This window comes from Syngnathus leptorhynchus, chromosome 13 (assembly GCF_054491065.1).
Source record: "Syngnathus leptorhynchus isolate UIUO chromosome 13, UIUO_Slep, whole genome shotgun sequence".
NCBI lineage: Eukaryota > Metazoa > Chordata > Actinopteri > Syngnathiformes > Syngnathidae > Syngnathus > Syngnathus leptorhynchus.
This window is the reverse complement of record NC_141207.1, coordinates 10,723,986-10,739,654: the sequence shown is the minus strand read 5'-3', so window position 1 is coordinate 10,739,654 and position 15,669 is coordinate 10,723,986. Positions and strand designations below refer to the sequence as shown.

The 15,669-nt window shown below is 44.3% G+C and overlaps 1 protein-coding gene across 5 annotated transcripts in view; it reads left to right on the top strand.

Annotated features, from left to right (window-relative positions):
- Positions 1-15,669, top strand: part of col24a1 (collagen type XXIV alpha 1) — a 31,290-nt gene that overhangs the window by 7,564 nt on the left and 8,057 nt on the right. For 4 of the 5 annotated variants that reach the window (XM_085927792.1, XM_085927789.1, XM_085927794.1 and 1 more), the window contains exons 5-38: positions 1,418-1,471; positions 2,901-2,954; positions 3,452-3,505; positions 4,125-4,169; positions 4,550-4,603; positions 4,956-5,000; positions 5,400-5,453; positions 5,580-5,624; positions 5,790-5,843; positions 5,992-6,036; positions 6,624-6,677; positions 6,825-6,869; positions 7,063-7,116; positions 7,199-7,252; positions 7,681-7,734; positions 7,946-7,999; positions 8,073-8,126; positions 8,665-8,709; positions 8,817-8,870; positions 9,028-9,072; positions 10,268-10,321; positions 11,111-11,164; positions 11,667-11,720; positions 11,904-11,957; positions 12,028-12,081; positions 12,170-12,214; positions 12,573-12,617; positions 13,415-13,468; positions 13,894-13,947; positions 14,048-14,101; positions 14,220-14,273; positions 14,724-14,777; positions 15,097-15,204; positions 15,552-15,605. In XM_085927792.1, coding sequence (XP_085783918.1) covers positions 1,418-1,471; positions 2,901-2,954; positions 3,452-3,505; positions 4,125-4,169; positions 4,550-4,603; positions 4,956-5,000; positions 5,400-5,453; positions 5,580-5,624; positions 5,790-5,843; positions 5,992-6,036; positions 6,624-6,677; positions 6,825-6,869; positions 7,063-7,116; positions 7,199-7,252; positions 7,681-7,734; positions 7,946-7,999; positions 8,073-8,126; positions 8,665-8,709; positions 8,817-8,870; positions 9,028-9,072; positions 10,268-10,321; positions 11,111-11,164; positions 11,667-11,720; positions 11,904-11,957; positions 12,028-12,081; positions 12,170-12,214; positions 12,573-12,617; positions 13,415-13,468; positions 13,894-13,947; positions 14,048-14,101; positions 14,220-14,273; positions 14,724-14,777; positions 15,097-15,204; positions 15,552-15,605 — 1,809 coding nt within the window. The remainder of the gene's footprint in view (positions 1-1,417; positions 1,472-2,900; positions 2,955-3,451; positions 3,506-4,124; positions 4,170-4,549; positions 4,604-4,955; positions 5,001-5,399; positions 5,454-5,579; positions 5,625-5,789; positions 5,844-5,991; positions 6,037-6,623; positions 6,678-6,824; positions 6,870-7,062; positions 7,117-7,198; positions 7,253-7,680; positions 7,735-7,945; positions 8,000-8,072; positions 8,127-8,664; positions 8,710-8,816; positions 8,871-9,027; positions 9,073-10,267; positions 10,322-11,110; positions 11,165-11,666; positions 11,721-11,903; positions 11,958-12,027; positions 12,082-12,169; positions 12,215-12,572; positions 12,618-13,414; positions 13,469-13,893; positions 13,948-14,047; positions 14,102-14,219; positions 14,274-14,723; positions 14,778-15,096; positions 15,205-15,551; positions 15,606-15,669) is intronic. The other variant, XM_085927790.1, reaches the window with a different exon arrangement.

Genomic DNA, 15,669 nt, shown 5'->3' with positions numbered 1-15,669 from the left:
GGTGGTTGTGGCAAAAAGAAGGATTGCGCTTTCCTCTACTCAATTACCCTACTGGACTAAAAGCAAATCAATCATATGTGGCTTCATTATCACCACTCCAAACCCTGCTAAGTAAGATAGGCTTCATGTTCATTAGAAAACTGTGCAAGAAAGAGTTACATTGGTTGAAGGTGACCCCAAATAGGTTTTGACATTGTGTGCTGTTTACTATGTAATGGTGACATATACTCTTTGAAGACAAAAGACTTTTGAAATGAAACTCGAGATTTTTCTTCCAGGCTCCAGTTGTAGTGTTTGGAGACCAGAGCGCTAGTCTGGCCTGTAAGCAGCAGGGATACACATGTGCAGGAATGTAGCATATTTGTAGTGTGTGCCTGTGACTGTGTGTCCTTGCTTGTGTGTGTGTGTGTGTGTGTGTGTGTGAGAGAGAGAGAGAGAGAGAGAGAGAGAGAGAGAGAGAGAGAGAGAGAGAGAGAGAGAGAGAGAGAGAGAGAGAGAGAGAGCGAGAGAGAGAGAGAGAGAGAGAGAGAGAGAGCGAGAGAGAGAGAGAGAGAGAGAGAGAGAGAGAGAGAGAGAGAGAGAGAGAGAGAGAGAGAGAGAGAGAGAGAGAGAGAGAGAGAGAGAGAGAGAGAGAGAGAGAGAGAGAGAGAGAGAGAGAGAGAGAGAGAGAGAGAGAGAGAGAGAGAGAGAGAGAGAGAGAGAGAGAGAGAGAGAGAGAGAGAGAGAGAGAGAGAGAGAGAGAGAGAGAGAGAGAGAGAGAGAGAGAGAGAGAGAGAGAGAGAGAGAGAGAGAGAGAGAGAGAGAGAGAGAGAGAGAGAGAGAGAGAGAGAGAGAGAGAGAGAGAGAGAGAGAGAGAGAGAGAGAGAGAGAGAGAGAGAGAGGAGAGAGAGAGAGAGAGAGGAGAGAGAGAGAGAGAGAGAGAGAGGAGAGAGAGAGAGAGAGAGAGAGAGAGAGAGTCTGTGCATGTGTTTTTAATTCTTGCATACCAGAAGTTGAAGGAATGAAATGCCTAAGGTGCTCCACAAATTGATGTCAAGGTGCATAATACATGAATGAAGTTGAACAAACTGTAGACCAACAGCAGCACAGAAATATCAACTTAGAGCACGTGAGAAAAACACGCAGCTAAAAGAAAAGAAAACCCAAACACAACAATAATAATCATCATAATAAAATGAAACAAAGGTTGCCATGACTGTACTGTATAAAAGAATCAAAGATATGTGACTTTTTTGTTCATGTGTATGTCAGCAAGAGAAAACTATTCATGACTCAGCCTGCCAAGACCAAGATGTTTCTAAAAGCGTGCCTTGGTGTAGCAGCTGCTCTTCATTATTGTACATGAGTCACCTTCAGTACTTGGCTGTTATCAGTGACGGACGAGGCATTTACCATCTTCTCGCTCTGACTCTTTCAGGGTCCCGACGGTCCTGCCGGAAAAGCCGGACCAGCAGGACCACCTGGACCCAAGGTGAGCGCTCGGCCATCTCTGACTGTTTCTGACAGTACGTATGTCAAGCACGGTGAGACACGTGGCTTTCCTCCAGTCGAGCGACCCCATCAAAATCGAATGGAGTTCAGTCTCTTGCTGCTTTTTACAGAAGCAAATGAAAAAACATTGGTTCTTTTTAAACTATGTGTGTGAATGAAAGTGTGGGGGAAATTCATCATCATTTGGCAGACTGAGCTGCCAAATACTGTTAAGGGAGGATACGTAGCAGGGTCACCAACTGACAAATGACAGGACATTGCAACAGCCCCAGGACGTGCGTTTGACCCCTTGTTTGGAAAAAGGTCAAACCGAGGATGAGCAAATTGCGCGCTTGTATATGGCACTTGGGAAAGCATCCCAGCGTTGCCTTGGAACTGATTTGATTGCAAATTGGCATGATTCGCAAGATAGCGTGAAGCCCATCAAGTTTGCCACCTCTAACCTACAGTAGGTTGACGTGAGTCGAGCGGGCAAGCTAGGGCCTGATTGCTGCCAAGCCTGTTTTTCTCTCTCCATGAAGGCTTGGCTACAAAGTGTGCGCAAGATGATCCACAGAGATCCATCCAGAAAAATCCATCCAAGTCTTTGAGAGGCGTAATTACCAGTGTTTGTCCCATTAGCCTTGGCTCGTCATTGGGCTGCCACGGAGCACCCCGGCAGCTGCCTCATATCCCCGGCTCGGGGACATTGAAGAATGCCGTTTCCTTTCAAAATTCGGATCTAAACCAAGTTGCAATCATTCAAATGATGCAAATTGCACTCCTCTTCCTGGCCTATCCCAATTGATTTACTTTTTACAGGCCTGTCCCCCTGCCCCCCACCTTCTAAAATCCCATCTGCGCCCCTGATCTAATGCCCCAGTGTTTTTCCTGTGATCCCATCTAAAGCCCGCTGTATGTGGGCGGAATGAGGGACTGTGACTTTCTGCTCCAAAGCAGGAAAATTGATCTAGTTGACATGTGGAGGAGGTTCCTGAAGTTTCAGTGTTTGCAGCACAATCCCTAATGTTTTCAGGATGTCTTTGCAGGATTTAAAAGCGTTTTATCAAACTGCTCGGTGGGATGCGATGAGTCATGTCGTTGGGAAAGATAAATCCAATCTTTGAGCGGGAACATACACACTGTTTGGGAAAACTTGCATCAGTGACGTTCATAAATCAATATCAGCTAATTCACATGTAGCCCTAATAAGGATAATAATTATAATTATGAACTCTTCCCGAGAGGAAAAGGGTTGAATAAGCATGACCACATCCAAATTTGTGGATATGATGAATAAAATGTCTTGCAGGAGATTTTTGGTTGTGGTGTCTGAGATTTACAAGAACAGGTTCGCTGTCATTGGCTGATGAATGGGAAACAGATTTGGGTTACTGACCATGTCCTAACCTGTGACCTTGTCAATCTAGGGTGCAAAAGGAGACCCGGGGCTGTCTCCGGGTCTGGCTGCACCAGGAGAAAAGGTAGGGAATCTGCCACCAGTGTCTGTCTGTCTGTCTGTCTGTCTGTATCTAGACTCCCATTCTCTGCTCTGCTCTGCTCTGCTCTGCTCTGTGGGAGGGAAGCCAGCCTATCCTATCCTATCCGATCCTATCCGATCCTATCCTTCCTCTTGTTTTTTTTTCTTCATATGCTCCCTTTTGTCAGATGTCATACTTGTCTCTGTTTTGTCCAAATGCAGTACTAAATATTTTCCAGTGCAACACAGCAACATGTCTTCTTGAAATGAAGCTCCCACAGTAACTTTGCAATAGATTGATATCTTTGTAGCCACAATTGAAATCTTGACTCCCGTGTCCAAAGGGGTCTGCTTTTCAGTGCTGCCGTATTTGATAGGAAGGCTACCATCAAATGGACTCTCCCATATTTATCAGTTTCCGCATCATCACTCTATATACGTAGGTACAATACTCGGGTGCTGTATTGCAATGGTATTTTTCTCTTTTATTTGTTCCCAAAGGGTGACAAAGGTCCACCCGGACTGCTCGGTTCTGATGGTTTTCCAGGTTTGCAGGTAAGATTCAGTCTGTTCCTAAATGCAATAAATGAGTCACTTCAGCTTAGGCATTTTTTGTTCAAGCCTTTCAGTGAAATAGTGTGGTCTCGGTAAAATGGGATCTTCTTTAAGATCAAAGTGAAAGGCTCACTTTCTGCTCAGGGTCAAGGAGTCAATCTACCGTAGTATTGGAGAGAGACCTGCGCTTGCAATAAGAGACCGAGTTCAAGTCTGGTGTGATGGTTTCGGATTCGCCTATTCCATTATTCGTGGTTTTGGTGTCGATGATGCACACAATGTGGACGTCCAAATTCAAAATGAATCTGTACTTGGTTTCTGGCGAATTGACAAATGTTAGCAGTGAGTAGGCTGTCTTGGCAACCGTTTAAGCTTATTTTTTTGTCTGTCCATTAAGGTTGTCCGTCATTATTTGTCTTTCCACCCTTGTCACGTTGATGGCTAATGAACAACTCACTTGGAGGAAGTGAGCTGCAATTTGCACATTAGCAAGCTCAACCTTTTTCTCACCTTGCCAAGTCTGTGATTGACTTTGGCATCTGTGCTACCGACCGATACAGTCATTTTATGGAAAGTCTACATATATACTCAAAATGCTTTTGCTTATTCCAATCTTAAGGGTCCCAAAGGTTATCCGGGACCACCTGGGCTGCCAGGAGAGCGAGTAAGTATTAAATGATGCAGTATTATGAAAGTAAAGATCTAGTATAGTATTTAGGGTATGAAGCTAGTTCAGGAAATGATTGTTGCATTAAGCCAGAGCAAATGCAAGCGTTCTTTTTTTAATCCTGTATTCATGATCATTCATGTACCTAGATCAAGACTATTTCATGTCACTCTTGGTTGAGTAAAAACAGAAGGAGAAGTCTTGCAGCAACGTAGTGGATAGGTTGTCTTGCTGGAGCCTGTCTGGAATGAACAGGACTTTTTTTTTTTTATTCATTTGACTTTGTTTCTCCTCTTTCCCTTTATCCGTTCATCTAATCCACCTATTCACCGTCCGTTCACTGTTCATTCATGAGCCCGTTTGTCTCCTTCCTGCAGGGCATACCGGGACTTCCCGGAGAAGTGGGCTCTGCAGGTTACCCTGGCAGGCAGGTGCAGTGAAAAATAGCCCCCAAATATGCTTCGATTGTTTTTGCTTCCTTTTTCTCTCCACCAGAGAGCAGAGCGAAAAAAAAAAAAAAAAAAGATGGCTTCTCATATATCAACAGTATATACGTACGTAGTATTAGGTTGGGAAGAAACATCTTTGCTATGTCAAGACTATAACATGCTTTAAGGTTTATGGATTGGCAAGTAAACCAGATGTTTCTTATAATCATTATCAGTCGTGACTATATATAGAACGATTGTGCAGATCAGTGTTTAGTTTTGACTCCGCATTGGTTGTTTGAGCGTTTCTTACATCCAAACAAAGTTGTCACCACCAGTCTTTCCATTGTCACAGGGCGCCGCTGGGCCAGAAGGTAACCCGGGACCCAAGGGGGTTGCTGTAAGTATTAGTAGCTCCTCATATTCCGTCTTCATTTCCTGGAGGGATTAGCACAGTGTCAGAGCTTCAGTCCTGCGGCTGCAGTCTGCATGTGGGTGTTCAGGCTTGAGGACAGACAGATAGGACACAAAGCAATGCCTCCAGATCACATGAGCTGGGATGGGACCACTACTGTAATGGGGGAAATGAAAACAGGATGGGGAACTTCATGTACGTCAGATACTCAAACATTTAGTGCATGCAAATATTTTCCGTTATGCCAGACCTGTATGGCCTTCACGAGATCATTCAATAGATGTAGATCAACATGTGCAAAGATAGCTGATTAAAGAATGAGTTTTCTTTCTTAGTTTCTGAAAGTATTCTGACCTGATGTCATTGTTATCTGACGATTTCCAGGGTTTTATTGGACCTCCTGGTATAGCTGGACCACCAGGACTGGAGGGGGAGAGAGTGAGTGATCTGAAGTTCTTGCAATCGATCAATCAATCAATCAATCAATCAATCAATCAATCAATCAATCAATCAATCAATCAAATAATAACAATAATAATATTTTTCTTTCTACTTATTTTGTAGGGCATACCTGGCCCTCCTGGAAAAGCTGGTCCCAAGGGAAGACAAGTAAGACATTATTTCATGTTTGATTCCTCCTTATCAAGTGTGTGCGTTTAAGTGCGCATGTGTACAAGCGTACACATGAGTGTGTATCTTTTCTAAATGTCTTCGTTCCACGCATGCATAATTCGTCCATCCGATCGAATGTGAAGGTGATTCCTCTCCTCGCAGGGTGTGCCGGGTGATGTCGGTGAACGGGGAGCGACCGGTCCTGATGGCAGTGAGGTAAGAAGGCTCGGCCAAGAATCATTCAAAAGCTGATATGTTTAGGATTGAAATGTCTTGATAAACTTTAAATGGTAGGAAGGCAGAATTTGCAATCCTTGAAGTACACTGTCCTGTTTATTTAGAATGTTGCTGTGATGTTTCACAGGGGCCTGTTGGCGGGAGCGGTATTACTGGCTTTCCGGGCCTCGGGGTGAGTATGCGTCTTGCAATCTTATCACTATTTGAATTGCGTGACTCTGATTGGAATCCATATTTGATTCATCTGTTGGCAGATATGTGCTGATGCTTGTACTACATCGTTTGTGATCATGATGATGATGTTATTTCCCTTGCCTTCAGAACTTGGCTCCTAAGTGATGATGATATTGCACTTGCCTTGAGACATGATGGGGCAATTCCTCTTCCCGTTTTGTGCAATAGCATAAACGTTGATACCTTGAAATCATTTTGTGTCATCATGCTGTAGGTGAAAACCAAAACGAGACTTTCGATGTGATTCATATTGGATCAATTCTACGCTTGAGTGTATTTGGATCTCATAAAGGAGTTTGCCATGTAAAGCACACTTTCATTTGCTCGTGTCAGTCCCAGCCAGCAGTGTGGTGACCGTTCATTTCTTGAAACCCAATCAGACCGAGCAAAACAGAGCAGCAAGTGTTCTTTCTGGAATGTATTTGATGTGTGACGCTCAATGTCAGAAAACGAGCTGACGGGAACAAGGATTGGATGGTTTTCTTTCAGGCCCATCTGATTGGTCGCAATTCCTTCTTTCTCTAGGGCGACCCGGGCCTCGAAGGTCCTCGAGGATCGCCCGGTATAGTCGGGCCAAAGGTAGGTGACCACGCAATGATCATTCAAATACTTCTGAATTGGAAATATGTCATGTTGCTATGCACGTATGAAATCAATCGATTATTATTGCCACTCCTTTTTTCCACATCATTCATCGTTTGTTTTCTTGTCCTCTCTGTGTGGCAGGGACCAGCCGGACGAGCTGGCCTGCCTGGATTGAAAGGTGATCAGGTGATCTAAATATTTATTCTTCCATTGTGCTAGATTGTGCTAGATTTCCTTCGTGGCTATTCTCGTACTCCACATAAGCGAAACGAAGCAAAAAATATCCCATCCACTTCTTGGAAGAGAGGCCAGCCCGTTTGACCTGCTTGATTTCAAAATGAATCTTGCAGTAGTTTCTGAATGATGCTGTGAAATTTAGGGTGAAGTGGGACAACAGGGTGAACCAGGAGAGATGGGTTTCCAAGGCGATAAGGTATGTATGGAGCTCATGAAACTATGAACTGTGGATGAGCGTGCGCTCGCTCATGTGTGTCCTTGTGTTTGTGCATTTCAAGGGCGTTCCTGGTGCATCTGGTTCTCCTGGTCCAAGAGGAAAACCTGGACCACCGGTACGGTTGACTCAGTATGTCAGTGCGTGTTATTCACGTTTGATTTGTGGACAAAGCTATGTAAACACAGCATCTGGGCAGCTTTTGATAGTTTGTAAACTAAAGTCATGATCAGTTGATGCTTTTCAGTTTACAGCCTTTGATTTGCTCACTAGGGACAGAAACCAGGCAAGAAAGAAGAGGAAGGCTTTTTCGAATGGGCAATTTGTGTTCATTTGGATGAAAGAATACTAAAAGCTGAACTTTCATGATTTCACCGTGGCATAAGGCCATGGGTGACATTTTTTTTCACCAAGTCATCTTTCCAAATGCTACTGTCAGACAATACTGGAATCGAGAATGCTCCCCTTCATCACATTCCAATTCGTCATGACTGCTTGCAAAAACCAAAATGTCAAATGTTTCAATGAACTCTGTCTTTTCAACAGGGTAAAATTGGAGATATTGGACCACAAGGCTCACCAGGGCCTCCGGGCCCAGAGGTACGTTTACATTTGTTTCTGGTGGCCAATGATCCAATGCGGAAAGTTTGATTTTGATTTGTAACGTCCGATGCAGCTAGACTCGAGACTGACCTAAGCCAATCAATCATGTGACCGATTAGTGGCCGGCCAGACTCTTTTTACAACTATAGGAGCAGAAAGGAGATTTCTTGCTATTTGCAAGCTGGATTCACACTGAGCTATTTTGTAGGGCTTTCCAGGAGACATCGGAGTGCCTGGGCCAAATGGGCCGCCCGGACCAAAGGTATAGCATCGCCTTTCTTCTCTGTGTTTGGCCGTACCAAACCAGAGCGTTTATTCAGTGTGTTGCATTTCAGGGTTTGCAAGGTGCTCGAGGTGTCCAAGGCCCGATAGGACCGAAAGGAACGCAAGTAAGACAAGACAAGACAAGACAATGCAATGCATTGACTTGATGACTTCCTCTGTAATGATAAATGCAAAAGTCAAAGTTTCCATTGGGGTATAGAAGTGTGAGGAAAGAGAGATATCGGATAGCACAACCTGTCTCTTTTGTTGAAGATGTCACTTGGAAGACAGTGAGCCGGGTGAAGTCCTCACATTGGCTGCTTCTAAATACAAAGCTGAATGCTTTCCAGGCGGCGGAATATTGCAGCTTCCACAGTGGCAGTATCCGCAAACGCACACGGGTTGCGCTTTCAGCTGTACACAGTTGTTGATGATATGCACACGACATACGACGACATGTTTCGCTAGCTAAAGTTCGACATATTGCACAATGCGAGGCAGGTGAGAGCAAAAGCCCTTTTGACTGATGCGATGCTTAAATCTGGCTTTATGGGTGTGTAGGCACTCACTCTCTCCGCATACCAACGTGAGCCAACCACCTACCTCTTTGTTCTACCAACTGAATTTGCTTTATGGCTCATTTACTGTAATGTGTGTTTGCAGGGTGACGAAGGACCACTTGGCCTATCTGGCAATCCCGGTCCAATTGTAAGAAATATCAAAGGATTGGAAAAAAAATACTTTGAGATTCTTGCGGGTGTAGTTTGTATCATGACAAGACATGATGTGTTTGAATGGCTGTGTCACTCTTTTAGGGGCGACCTGGAAGGAAAGGCCACCTGGGTGAACCCGGACTAGACGGTCTGCCGGTGAGTCTATTTTCCTGATTCTGTCTGCATGCGTGTGTGCGTGCGTGCGTGCGTGATAGAGCCCCGAGCTACAAGCGGGCCGGCCGGATGCTCGCATTCAAGAGAAATGCTGTAATTGCAGGAAGCTAATCACTTTGCTGCTGTTTCCTTCTTCCAGGGAGAGAAAGGGGACATTGGAAATGTTGGAAAAATCGGAGCACAAGTGAGTTGTTGCTTTCTTGCTAGGACCACAGCAATGAACTCCTATCCTCGTGTGTATTTTCATGAACGCTTTCATACATTTGGCAGTTCAATGCTATGATTAGGAATTCTCACTTGGCTTGGTTTGTTCAGCTTACTCGACTGTAAAATGTGTTTACGCATGCATCCGTGCATTCAGATGACTTGACCAAAGTGTAGAGAACATTCTCTCTTCTCGGAGCGGAGGCCCCTTAATGTTAATATTTGTCTTCTGCACGTTGTAAGCCAGGCAGGCCATCAAGTTGAACTTAGTTACTGGAGTGCACATACGTATGAAAAGAACAAAGCGGTTAGAGGAGAGAGAACACTTTGAAACTCCAAACCCATGGATGGAGTGGATGTAGAAAGAAAATCTGATTGACTGGTGTAGGTTAAGCAGAGACACATAGTCAATCCAAACGCAATTTAACTGTGGGGAGTTTGCTGCTTTATTCCATTTGAAGTCTCCCAGCAGGTGAGTGCTGAATTGTCACTCATGTCAACCTAGTATCTGCTTTCATCTTCCTGTCAGCCACTCACTTCGCACGCCCATAATGTATGTGCCAAGGTTAGTGTTCGTAAAGTCTGGCAGGAAGTTCACCTCTTATAGATTGTGTCATTAAAAGCATCTTCTCCAATGGAGCCCATTTTGTCCTAATGAAGGGATTTGCATCCCATCCCCGTTAAATCTCAGGCATCAACAAGAAAATCTCCTTTAGTAAGTGCTTTTGCCTAAATCTTTGCCGTCTGTTTCTCGTCTGACTCGGTTAGTGTGTTCAGTTCTTTCTATGCTACTGTCTGCTTCACATTCAAGTCATGCAATATGAGAGTAGGCTCTGCGTTTATGAGAGAATCATTTCAAACATTTTGATGGACGACACTCGCTCTGTAAGCCGTGACATTTTACTTCTCTTGAGCTCCTTTTGGCTTGATTGTCAATTGATCCTTGAATTAAGTCAACATGAGTTTAGTCAGATGTTGAAATGAATTTGAGTTGAATACTTGACACTTCATGGGTCAAATGGCTGCCTTTTCCTTGAGAGCAGCCCCACCTCACCTCAGTGAGCGACCTCTTGCATTCCAAGTGTCATAAGAAGTTGGGAAATAACTCTTAGATGAGGGAAGAGCAGACGCTCACATTGGCATAGCCTAAATGTTTTCTCTCTCTCTCTCTCCAGGGTCTTGCAGGACTGGTAGGAATGGCCGGCGTCATCGGAAATCCCGGTGAAAAGGTAACCCGTCCTTTTAGTCTTATGTTGTCCATCAGTATCAGAGACACTGCACTTGTCATAAAGGAAGACATGCCTTAGAGAAACAAACCACATCCAAAAGAACATTCCTGCTTCCCTACGATTGGCTGTTGGGTTATGGCGGGGCTAAAATGATTCAAGACATTTGAATAAAAAAAAAGGAAGGCTTCAAGCCTCTGCCACCATTAAGCTTCCTTCCTTCCTTCCTTCCTTCCTTCCTTCCTTCCTTCCTTCCTTCCTTCCTTCCTTCCTTCCTTCCTTCCTTCCTTCCTTCCTTCCTTCCTTCCTTCCTTCCTTCCTTCCTTCCTTCCTTCCTTCCTTCCTTCCTTCCCTTCCACCTGCACCTTTTGATTGCAAAGTACTGGGCATGTGTGTCGGGACATGTTCTGAAGCTCCTCTGTTAATTCTCAAGCGTCAAACCGTCCCCTGGTTGGCTCTGTCAGCGCCAATCACACCTTGACACAGTGGAAATTCCTTTCATGTCATACAATAGACGTGAATTTATTTCCAAAACATCTGGAGATTTGAAAAGCCTTCAATCATGTTGAAGGAAGGGGTAGTCGCATTTCAGAAGGTGCTTTAGTGCTTCGTTTTGCTGTTCACCTCACTGAGCAACTGTTTTGGACGTACATGCTTCCGGCTGTCTCTCTGACCCGCTGAACTCCTCTTTGCTGAGAAAGGATGTAAATCACTTTCTTCTATCAGTGCGGTCATCGCAAAACAATCTCTGAGGGTTTTTTGTTGGTTTTTTTTGCTGTCCCCCTCCCCCAGGGTGACCGTGGTCCAACAGGTCCAACAGGTCCAGCAGGAGAGATAGGGCCACGAGTGAGTATGAATTCATCATTTTGTTCCTGAGGTAATGCTTTGTGGTCATCTTTTGTCACAATAGTCTTCGCAGCGCAAAGCTGCTAACACCAAAATGCATTCCCTATTTCTCCATGAGCCCAAAATAAATCAAGAAATCATTCTGCCATGGTTCTGCTGTAGTAGAGTGCATCTCATGCGTAGTTGTGTGGAGAGTAGCTTTCCTGCGTTGCTCACAGCCCGGGACTCTTAAAGATTCTGGGCAGCGTTCCTGACCTAGTTGGACGGAAGACTTGCTGAACCACTGCTGACTGCTCTTTGGTACAAGGGAATGACGAATCTGGTGGCTGAATGCTTTGCCAAATGATTCAAACGTTACTTGTGCATGCGTCAGCTTATGTAAGGAGAAGCTTGAATGTTTTTGTGAGATCAAATGAGAGGGGCAGGTGAATGTGGATACTTTGAACACCTGTGGAGAATTCTGTTTTTTTATTTTATGCATGACATGTAACTTGATCTGCAGGGATATCCAGGGTTGCCCGGGAGTCCCGGGGAGATCGGCATGCAAGGTACACCTGTAAGTGCCATATCCTCACTTGCGCTAGTTTGGCTTCTTAGCGTTCATATGTATGTGTGTAAATCAATCGTTGTTTTTTTTTTAAACCTACAATTTTTTTTACTCTGGAAAATGTTTTTTTTTTACATCATGGTATTTTCCAAACATTATTGCTAAATAACCCCCCTCCCCCCCTCCACACAGGGTCTACAGGGGCAGAGAGGAAGTCCCGGCAGTGGCGGTACAAAGGGCCGTCGGGTAAAAGTCTCCAGAACCCATTGACCATTGATCAATTTGAGGCAAAATGTCAATTCTTTGTCACCCTTAGGGGTCTCGAGGTCCTGATGGCCCAGTGGGAGAACCAGGACCCGAGGGCGCCAAGGTAAACATTTCTTGTAAAATGTTGACTGTCCCTATACAAATAGTTCAATAAAAATCAAATCCATATTTTCATTGTGTCATTGGCATAGGGGGAAATTGGTGATATTGGCTTCAAAGGAGAAGCAGGATTTCTAGTAAGTAACACTCTTGAAAATGGGAGAGATGCAATGGAAAAAAAGCTATTGTGTGTTTCCTGATCCTGTAGGACAAACAGCACAGCACAGCACACACAGATAATCATTCTTTTTAAGACAGCAGTTTCAAGGGCTGTGAGTTATGCTGTGAGTGACCTATTGTGGACAAGTTAGAAAAATCAAAACATGGAAAACAAACATGAGATTACTCACTCAGAAGATGAGCTATTTTTCAGAATACTCTGACAAGTGGCTGGCTGGCTGATTTGTAGATTTCGCTCACAATCGTGATATTGTGTGTAATTGGCACTATACTGAGTTCAGAGAATTGATCAAAGACTTGTTTCTCTATCTGTAGGGCAAAGTTGGCATTCCAGGAGAGAGAGGACACCCTGGCAAGCCTGTGAGAAACATTGACTTTCTTCACTAATTGTTGAGTTGTACAAAAACGTGTGTGTGTTTTGATTGCGCAGTAAAAGACAAAAAAATGCCCAATGAGTTATGGCCCACATAGTCCGAAATGTGAAAAGGTTTTTTTCCACTGATGAAGCGCAAAATGCCTGCAGCCAGTTTTATGACAAACTGCAGCAACGAATCAATTCATTCTGGGATCATGCCATTTCAAAGTATCATTTTGAAACAAGGACTTCTGTGTTAAGTCTTGTTTTTATTTTGAATATATATCCATCCTGCTTTTCTATGACAACAAAAAGTTCCATTTCTGCTGTCAACACAGTTCCATGATGCCTGGTTAGATAGCGCCCTCTAGTGATTGGAAAAACATCCCTCTTGCTGCCTGCCTGCCTGCCATTTGCCCTAATGTGTCATCACATGATATGGACTCAAATGATATGAATGATATCACCTTGCTGGTTTTACATTGACGTAATGATGAATGTTGTGGCTCACTTTTCCATGATCCCAATTTAGTAACCACAGCGCATTGAACTAGTGTAAATTTTTCTCAACCGCCATTGCTATGAGTACTGTTTCAAATTAGTGCCCTGTCTCAGCTTGGCAACACAATGTCCACACTTCAACAAAGAGCCTTTTTTACGTGGCCAGAAGGCCCGTGTGGCGTTACCATCCCGTGACATAGCACCGGGCCCAAGTGAAACATCATCATCATCATCAGCGACCGTGTTTGTCTTTTTCTCCCGATGCGTCTGATGGCACAAGCTAATGATTGTGTGTCTTCAGGGTAAAACGGGTATTCCAGGAAGTAGCGGGGAGCGCGGACCCCAGGGTGCGCCTGTAAGTAGGCCTTCTTTTTTCCTACTAGCAGCAATGATGAAAGCCATCTGGAAACGAGATGTTGTCAGATGTTGTTTCACCTTGGCAGCGTCGCAAGTGCCTTGTTTTCCATTTGTTTTTGTTTTGCGCTCTGCATTGGGCACACGTTCAGACATCCTACGTTTTTAAATCTTCCTGGAAGTCAGCCCAACCCTGGGGGAAATGGAGAATGTCAAACAATCAAATATTTGTCAGGGTGTGAGCTTTCCATAGCGCAGGAGGAGGTATCACTTATGGGTCTCATCTTGCTTCTGTCGATGTTATCGGGTTTCCGCCGACGTCATGTTTGTTTGGCGCTTGCTTGTTCCACTTGTGTATTATGTCTGTTCCCAGGTTTACGTCAAAAGTCCCGAGCGAGGTATTTTACAATGTTGATTCTCTTGTAGGGACCCAGAGGACCTCTTGGAGAGGCAGGACCTGATGGAGAGCAAGGGCCTGATGTATTTCTTTTTTTTTTTTCTTCCTTTCTCGACTATTCTTCCATCGATTCAGTATTTGTTGACCTTCATTTTGAATGCTTATCTTGCCGGATTCCCTTAGGGTGGGCCTGGTGTCGAAGGGGAACCGGGTGCTGTAGGAGAGCCAGGCTTAAAGGTCAGTGTTATTGAAAACGATTTGAAAATTCAAGCCGCAGCCAAGAAGCCGCTCTTCTTGAGTCCAGCACGTTGTTGAATGCAGGTAGGACTTATTTTTGTGTTGGGCCTCTCCATAGGGTGATAGCGGGCCTCCGGGAGCTGAAGGAGAGCTGGGCCAGGATGGCATCAGAGTGAGTACATTTTGTGAGTGTATTTGTCACACTACTAACCTTTGTGTTGAACCTAATCATACTGTTTCTTCCTTCCATGGTTGTAAATGCCTTTAAATGTTGTGTGTTTAATGATGTGAAGAGCATGAGTAACCTTGCTTGTGAAAAAGTAGATCGATCAAGACATCTTAGTTACCGTAGCTGCATTTTGCTGGTAGTATGTTCCAACTCATTTTGCATCAAAGAAAGATATTCTATTTGGAGATAAGAGCTTTAGCAAAGCACCACGTCAAACAGCAGGTGAGGGCAATGCACATAACAAACAAATCCTGATGCCTTGCTGGGTCTGACATCCTGTGTTTGTTTAGAAACTGAATTACAATGTGTTGCAGCTTGTGCCAATGTCGAAATGACGCATGGCGGCTGATGTCTTTGAATTGTCATGCCTATTGGTATCATACCTTTTTTTAGGGGCCCCCTGGTCCGCCTGGTGAAGATGGCCCTCAAGGGAATGATGGACCCAAGGTAAATCAATCAAATCAATGAATGAAAAAAAAACAAAAAAAAAAACATAGGCACCCTCATTCGAGTCTTTGCTATGTATGACAGACAGCTCAGCATCTTTTTTTCAGTCAGAAAACGTAGTTCAAGTTTGATGCCTTAATGCTATAATATAGTGAATATCACCGCAACGCAATGAGTAAATCATCTACAGAACGAAAGAGATGCAAAGCGCATTATTTACTGTATAGCCAAGCAAAATGTTGATCTTCACTTTGAAACTTAACAAATCTCTCTTGTCCTTTCCTTAGCTCCTTTGACTTTGCTCTGGGCTCTATTTCAGGGTGATCCTGGTGAGTGTGGACAAGGAGGAGAAGCAGGGGACAAAGGGATGGAGGGAGACCCTGGACCTGCAGGGCCACCTGGACAACCAGGGAAACAGGGCTTTCGTGTAAGAAATGGCTACTTGTCAGTCCAAGTTAAATAATGCCACTGTGCCCCAGCAGAGGTCAGCCTTCACTCTATTTAGCCTTCAAATAATGAGCAAGAAATTGCAGTGCTGCTGCTGCTGCTGGATCCCTTTGAAGGTCTCAGCCCATTATGTATGTCTACAGTATGTCAGAATGTGACCAACAAAGCAAATACTAAGTAACACAGACAAAATCCTTCAAGGGTTTGCTCTCACAGAACAGAAGACGTCGTTAATATTTCAACCGTGGGCACGCGACGCCCTTTAAGACATTTGTATTGTTTTAGGAGTTTGTGTCTGTTGATTGTGTGTCTCATGTTGTATTACAGGGGCCAGAAGGAAAACCAGGGGCCCCAGGAAACAGGGGACGAAGTGGAAAGAAGGTGAGAAGCTGCAGCCTTTTTGCCTCAAATGTGATGCTAAGAAAAAGTGTCCCCTGCCTATGCC